Here is a 14,436-nt window from a genome sequence, read left to right on the forward strand (position 1 = left end):
GCAAGCTACAAAGTGTGAGTATTCTCACCATTTTGTCTGAGAAGGCTGAGAAATGTGAAATTTGAATCCCCTCCTTTCATGTGTCCTGTAGAGAGTTGATTCAACTGCACGCCTCTCGCCCACCTCCCAGACTAAGCAGAACGTAGAGCACAAAATATTCAACAGTTCCTCGAGTAAAAAGGCTTCTGGAGACAAACAGTCTCAGGAAGAGCATTCAAATAAACAGCATTGTCATAAACACAATAGGCAAATTAGAATAACAGATTTGAGAGGTTTGCTTAAATGTCAGCCTGAAATAACGGAGGTTTCAAATTGTCCATGCAGCAGAAGGCTGTTCTAGTGCCAAGCACAAATCCTTTCAGCTTTCACAGACAGGAGCACAATGAACGCTGTACGCTTTCAGGGTATGTATGCTGAATCTGCTCAGCAGTGAAATATTTTTTTTTTTTAATTCTTCTCCAAAAGGAACAGAAAAACAGCCTGACCCAACCCTGCTCTTTTCCACAGAATGTGCTGTAACAAGTTTTAATTAAAAGCAATGTAGCAAGTCTTCAATTCCAATCTGATTTCTAAAAGTAAGAATGAAAGTTAACTGCAAAGGCTCATACACTGGTAAAATGTGTTATTCAAATCAGGAAAGTGTACATATAAAATGGTGGAGAGTAGTCCTTCACTCTGCTCTTATCGCTCTGGCTCTTCGTCATCTCTTGCCCTCACCTCCCTTATGCTTGTCCTCCTACACTCCCCACCTCCACCTCTCTCTCTCTCTCCCTTCTCTCTCTCTCTCTCCCTCCCTCCCTTCTTCTCTCTCTCGACTCCCACTTGTTCTATAACTTAAGTCCATAGTCAAACACCTTTAGGACATTGTCAGTAATTATGTAGGGTTCCCGAGCACATCCTTAGCAAACAGAATGACCACACACACGCACACACACACACACAGAGTTACACTCACTCACTCACATACTGTATGTTTTATGTAATACAGTCTTTTATACAGTCTATGCTCTCCACACCCTGATGTGATTTCACCCAGGAGGTTCTACATGCCCTACTCACAAACATTCCTGAGCACCTATGATGTGTGTGTGTGTGTGTGTGTGTGTGTGTCTCAACATCTCTGTGTGTGTACACGTATGTGCACACACGCACGCACACACACACACACACACACACACACACACACACACACACAAGCATATGTATCCATGCACTTTATAATGAAACTGATCATTCTTCCTATATTGATTTGCACTACAACAGGAAAGACATAGTTTTATCACACACACACACAAAAACATAACCCACACTAGCATCAGGGGTGTGTATACTTCAGTATGTTTCTGTATTTATATGGTAGATATACAGAACATTGCAATTCAGACCATCATCTAAATACACATGCATCTCTCTCTCTCTCTCATAACTCCAATCAAAGCAATCGCACAGGTTGATGCTCTCACATGAAAAAAAAAAATACATTCCATGACTTTCATGTGCCCACGACAAACACATCAGTGGTACTAGCGGCAGCCACAGCATAGCAACTGCAGCACTGACTTGAACATGTACATAGGAATGAGCCGGGTCAGAGTGCCGAGGTATACGTACAGAATCCTGATCAGAGGTTATGTGATTCATAATGAATAAATCAATAGCACAGACAAACGCAGCAACGAAGACATGAAGCTCCTTTCTTCTAGCTAGTTCTGTATCACTACGGCCGAACCTTCCAGTAATATAAATGTGACTAAGACACTCTCTTTAAAAACAGAAGGGAGGGTCAAGGGTATCTAAATTCAAATTAAGGGACATTTGAAACAAGCAAAATAAAAATATTATTATTGCCTATGTTTAGTCTAATAGCATAGCCACCAGAGGAGGTTATTTTCATTTGAGTAATCCTTGAAACAACATCTCTCACCAAATGAATGTTTTGATGAAAGATTTTACTTCACGTTTCTTTGAAGGTCATTTGTAATCCTTTTTTTCTTTTTTTAAAAAATTCCATTCTCCAGTCTCTGTGGGGTTTGTAGTAACTGCTGGCATAATGTATTTGATGATTTCTGAGAAGCCAGTATTTATTATATTAAATTCAAACAATTATTAATTTGGAATTTAGTTTAGTGTTGTTGATGGTTAGCATAGTTGTGCATAGCCTACTATGAGCTGAAAATTCGGTGGACACCCCTGAGCTAAACCACAATGAAAGAGGAAGATAAGAATATATATTTTAACATCCGTAAACAAAAACATCAATTAGCGTCTGACGACAAACCGACTCACACCACTGGAACTGTCAGCATTTATTAGTAGTATTCTTATTAGCACCTCCCAGTAGCTAGTTTGTATGTGCAGCACATTGCTAAATATATAATTTGTGGTCAACTAAACTTGGTACTAGCCCCACCTGCACTTGTTTCCCAAGGGAGCACAGTATATATACACACACACACACACACACACACACACACACACACACACACACACAGAGAGAGAGAGAGAGAGAGAGAGAGAGAGAGAGAGCAAATGCACACCTCCCCTGTGAGTCAGTGGCTTTGAATAAAGGCACCTGCTAGGTAAGCCAGTGTAAATCCTCCTGTCCCTCACACACAATGCAGGTCTCCCCACTGCTCAGTTCATGCAAATAGGCCTGACAGAGATACAGTAAGAGCTTAATCAGCCATGATGTGAGGCTGGCACGAACATCTGATATAACAGACCTCATATAGCAAAGTGGACATTTCCATGCTGTATTAATGCATGAGTGCAACAGTGTGTGTGTGTGTGAGAGAGAAATAAAAATAATGACACAGAAAGAGATTTTCTTCTCATCTTTTAAATGACTATAGCTGTATTGTCATTGTCAGTACTCCATCACCATTGCACTCAAACATGCCAGCACGGTGCATCCCTGGAACGCACCCTTAGCTTGACTAAAGAAGAGGCCCTACGTTTATGTTTAAACATGGCCTGAGTGTGTGACAGTTGGAACAAGTGTATAAGAGTGTGTGTGTGTGTGTGTGTGTGTGTGTGTGTGTGTGTGTGGTCTTACCGCTGGCAAACACGGTGGTTCGCGGGGTGACGTCCAGCTCCAGCGGTGGCCTGAAGGGGTAGCCCCCCCACGCTGACACACAGCACAGCCATAGCACAAGCAGCAGCAAAGCATCGTGGGTCGCCATTACTGGCAACCCTGTCCGTGAGGAGAGACGGGCAACAGAGGCCCCCCTTATACCAATCATACGCACACACTCTTACACAATAGAACACCACACACACACACACACACTCACACACAAGAGTACAAGTCCACACTGGTTGGGAGGTTTTTCTGTTCTTCTGTGTACTGGCGTATCTACCTCATGGCTCCACTGCAGATATGATCTACAGAAAGAAAAAGCACAAAAACACACACACACACACACACACACACACACACACACACACACACACACTCAGGGTCAGTCAGTGGCCTCCCTCTGTGGCCTACCCAAATTAGCATGAAAAAGGCAAACGCAGCTTTCAAACAGCTCAAGGTAATATAATGTGCTTTTGAATGGAGAAGCGAAGTGCAAGGTTTTGTATGCAATATCAGCGTCCCACTCCCAAGCCTCCAGTATCCTCTACACAGGAGTCTTAAGAAGCAACCGATGGGTGCTGATGAGATTAGGACCTTTGCTGTGCCGGACACATGCACAAGTGTGTAAGTGTGTGCACACACGCACACACACACACACACACACACACACACACACACGCACGCACACACACGCACGCACGCACACACAAACACACACACAAAAGTTAGCAAGCTCTTTCCATTACTCTCTCTAAAGTCTCTATCACACATACAGTATGAACACACATTGAAATACACACACACACACAAAAACTCGCTGGCTCTCACTTTCTCTCTATCACTCACTTACAAACACCCTCTCTCCCTTTCCCTCTCACTGTGTCACTCTCTCTCACACACACACACACACCACATGCACACACACACACACTCACACACACACACACACACACACACACACACACACACACAAAGATCAAAGTCTCTTGGTTGCTGCTGCACCATGTCAAATTACTCTGACCAATTTGGCGTCTAATCCTCTGCAGCCGCCAAGATCACTGCACTGAGTAAGAGGCCTGCAGGACGAGGTGAGACAAGAGGGTGGGAGCTGACTGGAGGAGGATGAACCCCTGAGAGTTCCAGGAGCTCTTCTCCTATGGCACTTACATTAGACCTACAGTGATTTCATACCCATTGAGGGAACAAAAAAAACTGCAGTCATTTTTGTTGACTGCACTGCAAGAACTGGCATACATTAAGGTAGATTCAGAGTGTTTTTCATGTAAGTTTGTCAATGTGTGTCTCAATTATTCTAGTGAAAACTATAACCAAATGTTTCAGGATGTCAATTGCTGCTTTAGAAACAAAATCAAACTCGATAAAGTATGATTGATAAGTAAATTAAAGGATAATGTGTCAGCATAAAAAGAAGAACACATGTAAAAGACCAATGTGTGAATGTGTATGAGGGAGAGAGAGAGAAAGAGAGAGAGAGAGAGAGAGAGAGAGAGAGTTGGCAAGACAGAAGAATAGAAAGACAGAGAAATCACTGAGTCCTGTGGCTAGGTGAGGTGCTTATCAGAGGTTGAGGTGAACCACCTTTAACGACAGTTCAACACACCATACAACCACACCAATAACTACACAATGTCTCAATCACTCAGGCCACTGCACTGGCAGATAAGATAGCAATAGCTATGTGGCAATAATGCAAGGCACCATCCATCCCTATTGGTAAACACAGAGATCACTCATCAACACAGATACCTCTGAGCCACAAGGAAATTCCACTCAAAATGACGTGTGAAGGTATCTCTCTACAACGAGGTAACTGGAACGTCATTGGTTGGATTTCTGACTCATTCATGTCCTGCCAAGTCATCTTTTCTCTTCCGTGGGCTCCCAGGAGAGTCGACCACATGCAGTCCCTGTGGGAGAAAGTCTCAGAGAGCCTCTGACCGAAGCACCTTACCTAGCCACAGGACTCAGTGATTTCTCTGTCCTTCTATCTTGCCAACTCTCTCTCTCTCGATGAGTTGTTCCTCTCCGTCTTTCTGCCTTGCTCTGCCCCACGTCTTCTGTACATTCGTCCTCCTGTCTTCTGTAAACAGTGTAATTTTCTCCCTGCCTCTCTAATATAAACACTCACACTCTCCCTCTCGTCTCTGTTAAACAAACGCGTGGACCAGAGGGAACACAGTTTCTTTTACCCTCGATCAGTCCCCACACAATTTAGTCACTCCCACGAGCACACACGCAAACACACACACCTGCATAAATAAAAGAAGGGCTGCTTTCCATTACAAACACACACGCACACACACACACACACACACACACACACAAACAGGAACACACTGACGTACACCCAGACGCTCACTCATTTTTCCATCTTTCACCCAAGACGTCGCATTAGGGTAAACGCTGGCAGAAGCTTTTCATTGCACACACTCACTTGCACCACAACTGTATTCCCCACTGACGCTATGACAACAGCCTGGATGACACAGCTGCAGGGACACAGGGGATCAATCACGGTGGAAAGCCAAGAAGCACAATCTCCTCTGGTGGCCTCAGGAGATCTACACTTGAGAGCAGGACTGGCCTTCGCTTTCAACCTCCTACTCTCTCTGTCCCATTCATCAGGCTTCCCACTCCTCTCTCCACGTCTCTCCTTCTCAATCCTGGAACGGCCAGCTACTGAGCGAACATTGTGTGCCAGTGAGCATCTAAATCCCATTAAGTCGACCGAAAGTCTGTCTCACAAATAAGCCGAGGGAATGTGTTACAAGTTACCACCCGAGTTCTCGAAAAAGATGAAGAAAAAAAAACGCCAAGCTAAATCAGGCTGTCTGACAAACACCTCACAAACACCTTGATAATGCACAAAGTAATCAATCTTATTTTTCCTCAAAACTTTGCCCTTATACGAGTCATTGCTTAAGTCTTGAGTCAACTGATTGCACTCATCACGGCTGACTCTAAGAATAGAAGGCTTCACCCAATAGGACTATGCTTTAATGCTATACAAGACCAAATGAACACAAGGGGCTTTATGATGATAAACCTGAAGGAGGCAGGACGTTTGTGTGTGTGTGTGTCACAACTTACGACTCCACTTCTCATGTATGTTCAGCTAACATTCTATCCCACCCCACTTATACCCCACCACATAAAGGTCAAAACTGCAGGCTGTCCCTCACAGGGCAGCAGGGATCAATCTCTCAATCACCTTTTTGAAGGTTCCCTCAGATTCATTGCATTCATTCCTCAAACACTCCCACTCATCCACTTTCTCCTCGCTCACGTTACCTAAAGCTCATTTCCAATCGAATCACTGTCACATAGAGAGCCAGTGCTTTGAATCTGCTGTCAGGCAGGGTTGGCTCATGCATGGATAAAAATAAAACAGCTCATTGTGTGTGATGTCAATCCAGAGGTCTGACATCAAAGTAAATATCTCCCTTTCAGATTGGTACTGTATAGTGTCATTTTTTTTTCTCAGGATGATTAATATCGCCATGTACGCAGCTGGCAATGAAGACTTGAATAAAAAAATAATAAAAAAGAATCACAAAATACAAAAACAAAATCTCCACTTGCCATCAGTGACTATCACAACTTCCTCCACAAACAAAACCAGCCCACTGAATCTCACTCGCATCATGTCTCTTGACAGTATTGGATCAGGACTGTAGATAAAAGACCCCTGCCATAAATATTTGCCCAGTATTACAATTAGTTCTGCCTGTCTCACAGTTAATCCAGGAACATCACTGCTGTTTCAATAGCAGCTTTGAAGGGCGGAACTAGAACTGTACACTTGAGAGGGGATCACTGGATGCAATTGCGAATAAGTATATTGGAGACAAACTCAACAGTGGGTTTGTCAAACAGAATCTACTAACAAACACTGCTTTAGCCAGACAGTTTAGGGCAAACAAGAACTGATTGAGCCATTTGGCAGTCAACAAGATCTCTGTCTCATACACACATTTCTTTTGAACAAGCCATGTGAAGCAACCCTAGCTCTTGCTGTCTCTGTGCTCACTGAACAGTAGGGAAGTTGGCGCTGTTGTATGCAGCATCAGTGAATGACCTTAAGACTTCACACACTGAGAGACTGTGTGTGTCTAAGAGCAAGAAATATAATGCTAGAGAATGGGTTTCCAGCTGACAGACCACAGAAAAAAAAGAGCAGCAGTATTATCATACTGCCTTTGGGTACTGAATGGTGCCGAGAAGAACCCGTCAATCAAAGGTGTGAGTAGCCTAGTCATTTTTGCTGTCAGAAAATGATTGAAGGGTTTTTTTTTGTATCAAGCTATACTGCATTAATTGCATAACAATTACATTATAAGTTATAACTGCTCACATGGTAGATAATGCTCCTGGTGAGCTGTATTTGAGCCATTTCAAGCATTAGTGCACTGTGCTGTGCATGACACAGATGTCATTGGCCTTCCACAGACACAAATACGCTACTCATATTGTATTGCTTATATGCTATACAAAGAATTATTAGCACTGACACATTCAGACTAATTAAAGAAATATGCTGTTCATGCTGTCAGCTGTATTCGCTTAAACAATATTAAAGAAATGTGAGTTAAGTTGCTCATTCAAGTCTCATTTCACAACTTTTTTTTTAAATGCAAGGAATGCAAGGGTTTGGGCTGACCATGCAATGCACAAAGAAATGTTCCAAATTTGTTATGTCAAAGAAGTGAGCAAAGGATGATATTGCCTTGAGCTTTGAAAATAAAACACTGGAGAACTTATACCATTACCACCAGTTTATCAGGGAACTTCGATCATGAAATGGAGAAAAAAGAAAGGAGAACCTTGAGTTCTCTGATAATCTGTCAAGATATGAAACCACCAGCACTCAAAAACTCTGGATATGGAAAGACACAAACACAATATTTACTTACATAACCTGTCTTTTTTTATCAAGACCTTGCATTATTATCAAATACTCTGCAAAATGTTATTCCAGGGGGATTTTAATTTGCATTAAGTGAAATAGACTACCTGCATAATGGCACCTGAGAGATGAAGGATCAGTTAAGTCACAGTAGACAAATAAACTGAGGACATTTTGCATGAGAAAAAAAAAAAAAACAATCCCATGTTCATATTTGCCTTGAGAGATCAAAACAATTAGTAAGTCTCTTAAAATTGCATTGCATTTTCAAAAGCATTTTTAAAGCCTTAGCCTAATGATTAACAAGTTGGTCATGGAAATGATTAACCAGTGCAAGTGTCTTGGGCTGTTAAACGAAGTTCATTGCGAATTTAGAGTTAATGTTTTCATTCACCTGCAAAACTTATAGGCTAGTTAAGGTCTAAAAAGTATGACTTCATTAGAATAACTTGACCTATAATTTGCATTTGCTTCAAACATCGACTAAAATGTCATAATAGTTCAGATATTTACCAGTGGTTTCACGTTTTAACGCATGTTCCTTCCAGTGAAAACAAGTGGGGTTGAAGTAGGCGCACGACTCATGGCAGAGTTGAATAATCACGATCCGACCCCAGCAACACAGCACCGAAAGGAAACTGATCAAATCACGCACCTTACACATGTGAAGCACTTAGTCCACCTATCCGGCAACATACACTTTGCATAGCCTCATCCGCTCTGTCAGTAACGTGAGATGACACTAGTGAGGAGGTAGGCTAAGAATTTTCTGTTGGGGTAGCCTATGGTAAACACGCCCACCACCGGCATACTCAATAGAGCCGGTTGCACTCACCTCATTGGTCGTATATGCTTGAATTACATATGCATGTAATTCAACGCCAATTTTTTAAAATTCAGGGATCATTATGAAACTCCAAAAAAAAATATAATTTTACTTCCTTTCTCTTCCATTCCATTCATATAATTCGACTTTCATCTTGAACACTGAAATAGTTATTCATGTCCACCTGAAGTTCACCAAGGCGTTTTTATACTGCTGCAAAACAAAAGTTAGAGGGGTAGCGTTAGCGTTACGCCGACAATGCAAGGTAGGAGAGCAGTAGCCTACACCATTTATCCATATAGCTATTACATCAAAATAATTTCATCATCCTCTCAATGCGGCGAATGGAATATTGATGAGTGCATTAGCCTACATGTTTTCACCATCGAAATAATTGAGATGGCAATAACTATCAGCGATACAGAACTGTCGGAAGTGCACTATTGAGTTTCATTGCGCTTTTGGTGAAGTGTAATTCTTGTGTGTATTCGATGCCCCCTCCTGGTGTTAACTAAGCACCTCTTTCACAGACCATGGATATTGTCTGAATTTAACTGCAGAAAAGATTACATTCAGGTAAGGAATACAATAAACAATGTATTTCCTACTTTATTTTGTAAAAGGCAAAATGTCACTCATTACATTTAAACAAAGAATGTGAACTGTTTAAGTATAGGCTATCCCTCTTCCAATAAAGAAAAAACGAAATATGTACACATTATTGCTGTTGTTTTCATACATTATAAAGTCAAAGACAAACGGCCTCTAACACCAATGAACCAATTGTTTAAAAAGTCACATTTATTTTTTTCTCTTTAGCCTTTTTTTTTTTTTTTTTTTTTTTTTATCAGGAAGTCCAGTGGCCATCTGTCCATCTGTCCCACAGCATCCAGAGTACCACAATATAGAACTATACCAACAGCACACTGATCATTCTCTTTGGGGACATTCACACTGCAGTACAAACAGTACCAAAAACAAGCGCTGTGGTAGCGTTCACTGAGCCAAGGCAGTGAATTAGCTTTTTGTACAGAGGTGTAAATTATGATTCGGAGGGCACAGTGATCCTTTCTCTGCCACTTTCCAACAAAGCAGCCTGTGTTTCCACTTGTATCATCCAGTAAGTGAAAATACACGAAAGGGAGCTGGCAAAAAAAAAAAATATATATATATATATATTAATATATGGCACTCTGAAGGACAGGTACATTGTAATGAACATTTAACAGAAACAAACAAGATTTCTCTCAATCCAGGTTTGGAATTATGCTATTATCTATTTTGAAACGTAAGATGGGCTTTATGAATTCTGAGTTAATCTTATGCCATTTTTTTGGTTTCTTAGTCTAAGTTTTCCATCACCTGTGGAGTTTTAGGAGCTAAATAGTGCATTTCTTTGTCAAGTATATTTGTAAGTGAATTACTAAAAAAAGATAAAAACAACAAGACTGCACATGTGCAAACGTAAATGTCCTGTTGCAGATGCTGTGACTGTTCCCATGAGCACTTAAACCAACTAACATGACCTCTGACCAACTCCCCAGAGAAATGGAGGAGAGGTTTCCCTGAGCTTATTGTGCTAGTCAACACACACACACACACACACACACACACACACACACACACACACACACACACACACAACTTCCGTCCGACCATGGGTTTTAGGTGAGAGAGCACGCCCCTCGCATCTCCCCAGACCCTTGGTGTGTGTGTTTGTCCGTCACCTGATCCTTATCCACCTCAACATCCAATACATTTTCTCCAGATTCCAGCCCCGGCTTGCCTTCCCCCGCAAATCTTTCCCCTTCCCCCGTTTCCACCTCAGCCATTGGCTCCTCTTTATCAGGCCCGTTCTCTTTCGGAGACTCTGTCTCGGTCTCCTTCATTTCCATCTCCTCCGCCTTTACTCCTTCTCTACTGCTCGTGGCCTGCTCTCCTGCCTCAATCCCATCCTCCATCGCTTGCTCCTGCTCCTCAGGCACCTCAACTTCCATCTCCATCTCTGCCTCCTCCTCTAGATGCCCCTCTGTGCTAGTTGACTCCTCCTCCATGACAGACAACTTGTCGTCCTCCGTTCGTGTCTCCTTTGCAGGCAGTCTGTCCTCTCTTGTTGACTCTTCCTCCATGGCAAGCTCCTCGCCCTCCTTCAGTGGCAGCTCCCCCCTCTTCTGTGGCTCCTCATTTCCTTGTACTGGCGACCCCTCCCCTTCTGCTGGCTGCACCTCCACCTTGTCCAGCCCTTCCTCACTTTCCAGTCTCTCCTTTTTGTCCCCCCCTGTTGGATGACCCTCTGCCTTGTCTGGCTCCTGTTTTGACAGACCTGTCTCCCTATCTGCCTCCTCCTCCACCTTCTCCTCCTCTGGCTGTTCCTCCATCATGGTCTCATCCTCAATCATGGTCTCATCTCCTGAGCTCTCGTCTCCCATCTCCTCCTCCCCTGGGGCCTCAGGCTCCTCCAGGGCCACATTTTCCTTTGGCTCTTGGGCCACATTCTCCTTGCCCTTCTGCACCTCCTCAGGCAGCTGTGGGCTTCTCTGCTCCTGTTGCACCTCCTCTTGCAGCTGAGGTGTTCTCAAGTCCTGTTGCACCTCCTCAGGCAGCTGAGGTCTTCTCTGCTCCTGTTGCACCTCCTCAGGCAGCTGAGGTCTTCTCAAGTCCTGTTGCTCGTCCTGGCTGCTGCTCAGTGCATCCTCAGATAGAGGCTCCCAGAAGTCATACAGCTTCCCCTGGAGAAGGAGAAATAAAAATATTACATTATAAGCTGCACTACAAGATGATCTATAGCAACAAGTCGTTTTTTGACAATAGAAAACGAATGAAACCGTGCAATGTCCTCTTTCCAAGGGTTAACTGATTTATTCATTTATTATTTCTATGGCAACAAGCAGTGTTTTGACAATAGAAAACTTATGAAACCTTGTGATATCCTCTTTCCAAGGATTCATTTATTCATTCCTTATTTCATTACCTGCGCAGGCCGTGTTCTCTGCAGTAGAACCTGCCACCTTGTGTATATTCTCGCAACATAGTCCTTCACCTACAACACAAAGTGAGTGTAGTTATTCAGACTGGTCAGTTGCTTTTGCAGTACAGCACACTGCAAAGCACTGGGAAAGCGTTATCCATCTCAGGTATTGACAACCACCCTACCTTGCTCCTGTAAAGACACTTCTCACTCTCACGGATGTCACACTTCACATGTTTCTCCAGTTGTGCTGACAGAAGTTTCAGCTGGTTCTGCAAGGAGAAACAGGAAGCCTGGGTTAGTCCCCCCAAACACTTTCCGACAGACTCACTCTTTGTCCATCTGTCTCTTTCATACAATCGCTGAACACAACCGATATACACTCGTACTGAATAAACATCTCTTCAGAGTGAATGAACCTCTCTTTTTGAACCAAGAGGGAAGCAAACCATATATGGTCTACTCCTTTGTGCTAGGGTAGGACAACAAGCCTTCATTATTTAGGACTTAGAGCAAGTGGGTCCGGTCCACTGTCACAAAGGGTTGCCCTGTTTTTTTCAAACTGTTCCAACACGCCAGTCTACAGACTCGTGACTGAAAACAACAGTGTATATGACGGCAAGAGAGAATCACATCAACAACAGTGAATGGTGGAACACACAATAAGAGCAATGGACTAACAGTAGTAAATCCAACAAATGTAACGTCACACAAAGGCGTGTGAGTCTGAACCGCCATTTATTTTAATTTATTTTTTTTGGGGCTTTTTATGCCTTTTTTTAATGAGATAGGATAGTGGAGAATGACAGGAAGTAAGTGGGAGAGTCGGGGTGGGATCCGGAAAAGGACCACGGGGGGAAATCAAACCCGGGTCGCCAGCGTACAGTGCAGGCCATTTAAAACACATTTAACCGCCATTTAAAACACGCTGTTGTTCTGTGGTCTATCATTAAGAAAACACATACAGGAAAAACTGGTAAATGCATGAATAAACAAAAAAAAAAAAAACTGAAAGCCATTAATGCAAATAAACCTACCTTCTGGTCTGGGTGCAAAAACTCGTAATTGGAAGCTTCGTTGGTCAAATCCAAGAGGCTATAGCAGAGATAATAAGCCTGCAAAAAGTTACAATGCAATATGTTAATACTTAATCATTTCATTATTGAAATCCATTTCATTCACAAAGGTTTTTCAGCTAAACCCCGGATGAGAGTACCGATTAGCCATCTACATTGATTCTGATCTGATTTGTAGGTTTGTAGATATCGCCTCCCTGTGGTCACACATTTTATCATGTGTTGCATTTTTTTATTTATGCAATTCAAGAAAACACAAAACTTTTGCACACATCTTCTGCACAGGTGAAAACCTGAAGTTGACAGTCATGGAACTTATGGAGACTCATGCAATTAAATAATCTTTGCAAGAAAAACACAAGTTCCACAATTTATGTAATTACAGAATACGTGCACAAAATGCTCTCTGTGCGCTGGTTTGTTTCCAGTGGAACCAGGTGTGTTTGAACCTGTCACTATTCTTAACGTAATTAGTGTGTACACAAACCTGGTTGGGTGCTGCACTAGGGAATCCGCACGTTATGATAAAGAAGGCTTTATGCATTTGTTAAAATTGTTATTATTGGGCACACAAGATATTCAGTGTTGGAGTAAAGATGTAAGGAGCAGAATATAACAGAAGATGTTGTTACAACACAGTGAACGCTCCACCGGAAATACATGAGTGTACAGGAAAAGCCTTTCGTACACAGTCTTTTATAAGTACCGGTTAGAGATGCACCGATATGGAATTTTAGGGCCGATAACGATAACTGATATTTATTGGTTTGTTGTGGCCGATACCGATACGATAACCGATAATATTACTCTTGAAAAAAAATTGTGAAAAGTGATTTGGGGAAAGCATTTAATAAGCATCATTTTATTGCAGTAATTTTACCTACCACCAAATGATGGACAGAACTCATAATAGTCCTCAATAGTACGGCAGTCAACAACATAACAGTACCCTAGCTCTACAGTATGTGAACCTGACGTCAGTGAATTGCGAGTGAGTGGCTAGAGAGTTTGAATCGTTTTCATTTAGGACTAAACGCTCATAAATGGCTCAGCTTGGAATAAGCTACAGTATAGCGACCAAATCAGAGTTTGTGAGGGAAACTTAGGTTTAGTTTCAACTGCGGGTAACTGAATAAAGCTGCAACTCCTCAGACTGTATCTTATGTCCGTCTACTCTGTTGCGCACAACCTGCTGCAGCAGAAAAGAAAGGAGTTAGCCCCGAAGGTTTTAATAACTTATTATGATGACCTGTCTGGAACTGAAGCACGAATGGTTAGCATATTTCTAGGTAATAATACAAAACCCAAGCTAAAGTAATGCAAATATAATACTAAAACACAACTTAGAACTAGGCCTACTTATGTACTCGTCCCACTAACGAGTTTGTTTATTTGTTTCCCCGACCAGCGGTAAAAGTGCAAACACATCAGCACAAGGCGGCTCTAGATAGGGCTGAGCTCCGCTCTGTTAAGGTTAAATGGCGGATCATTCACGAAGAGGATTTTGAGATGCACAGATTCCCAAATGAGCATATCCACAGATTTTGTTAGAGTGGTGAA

General features: G+C 42.4%; 2 protein-coding genes across 8 annotated transcripts in view; both read right to left on the reverse strand.

Moving 5' to 3' along the window:
* Window positions 1–8,753, reverse strand: part of sema4ga (sema domain, immunoglobulin domain (Ig), transmembrane domain (TM) and short cytoplasmic domain, (semaphorin) 4Ga) — a 36,063-nt gene extending 27,310 nt beyond the window's left edge. The window contains exons 1-2 of one of the 2 annotated variants that reach the window (XM_048269533.1): window positions 8,520–8,753; window positions 3,056–3,384 (exon numbers count right to left, since the gene is read on the reverse strand). In XM_048269533.1, the coding sequence (XP_048125490.1) occupies window positions 3,056–3,242 (187 nt within the window). In that variant the 5' untranslated portion in view covers window positions 3,243–3,384; window positions 8,520–8,753. Of the gene's footprint in view, window positions 1–3,055; window positions 3,385–5,051; window positions 5,279–8,519 lie in introns of those variants that run through there. The other variant, XM_048269534.1, reaches the window with a different exon arrangement.
* Window positions 8,754–9,423: 670 nt separating this feature from the next.
* The window catches only part of slf2 (SMC5-SMC6 complex localization factor 2), a 35,195-nt gene continuing 30,182 nt past the window's right edge, over window positions 9,424–14,436 (reverse strand). For 5 of the 6 annotated variants that reach the window (XM_048269520.1, XM_048269516.1, XM_048269517.1 and 2 more), the window contains 5 exons: window positions 12,838–12,915; window positions 11,986–12,072; window positions 11,804–11,872; window positions 10,560–11,561; window positions 9,424–9,977 (listed from right to left, as the gene is read on the reverse strand). In XM_048269520.1, the coding sequence (XP_048125477.1) occupies window positions 9,648–9,977; window positions 10,560–11,561; window positions 11,804–11,872; window positions 11,986–12,072; window positions 12,838–12,915 (1,566 nt within the window). In that variant the 3' untranslated portion in view covers window positions 9,424–9,647. Of the gene's footprint in view, window positions 11,562–11,803; window positions 11,873–11,985; window positions 12,073–12,837; window positions 12,916–14,436 lie in introns of all 6 variants that reach the window. The other variant, XM_048269519.1, reaches the window with a different exon arrangement.

The sequence above is a fragment of the Alosa alosa genome, chromosome 18 (assembly GCF_017589495.1).
Source record: "Alosa alosa isolate M-15738 ecotype Scorff River chromosome 18, AALO_Geno_1.1, whole genome shotgun sequence".
In the NCBI taxonomy this organism is placed as follows: Eukaryota; Metazoa; Chordata; class Actinopteri; order Clupeiformes; family Clupeidae; genus Alosa; species Alosa alosa.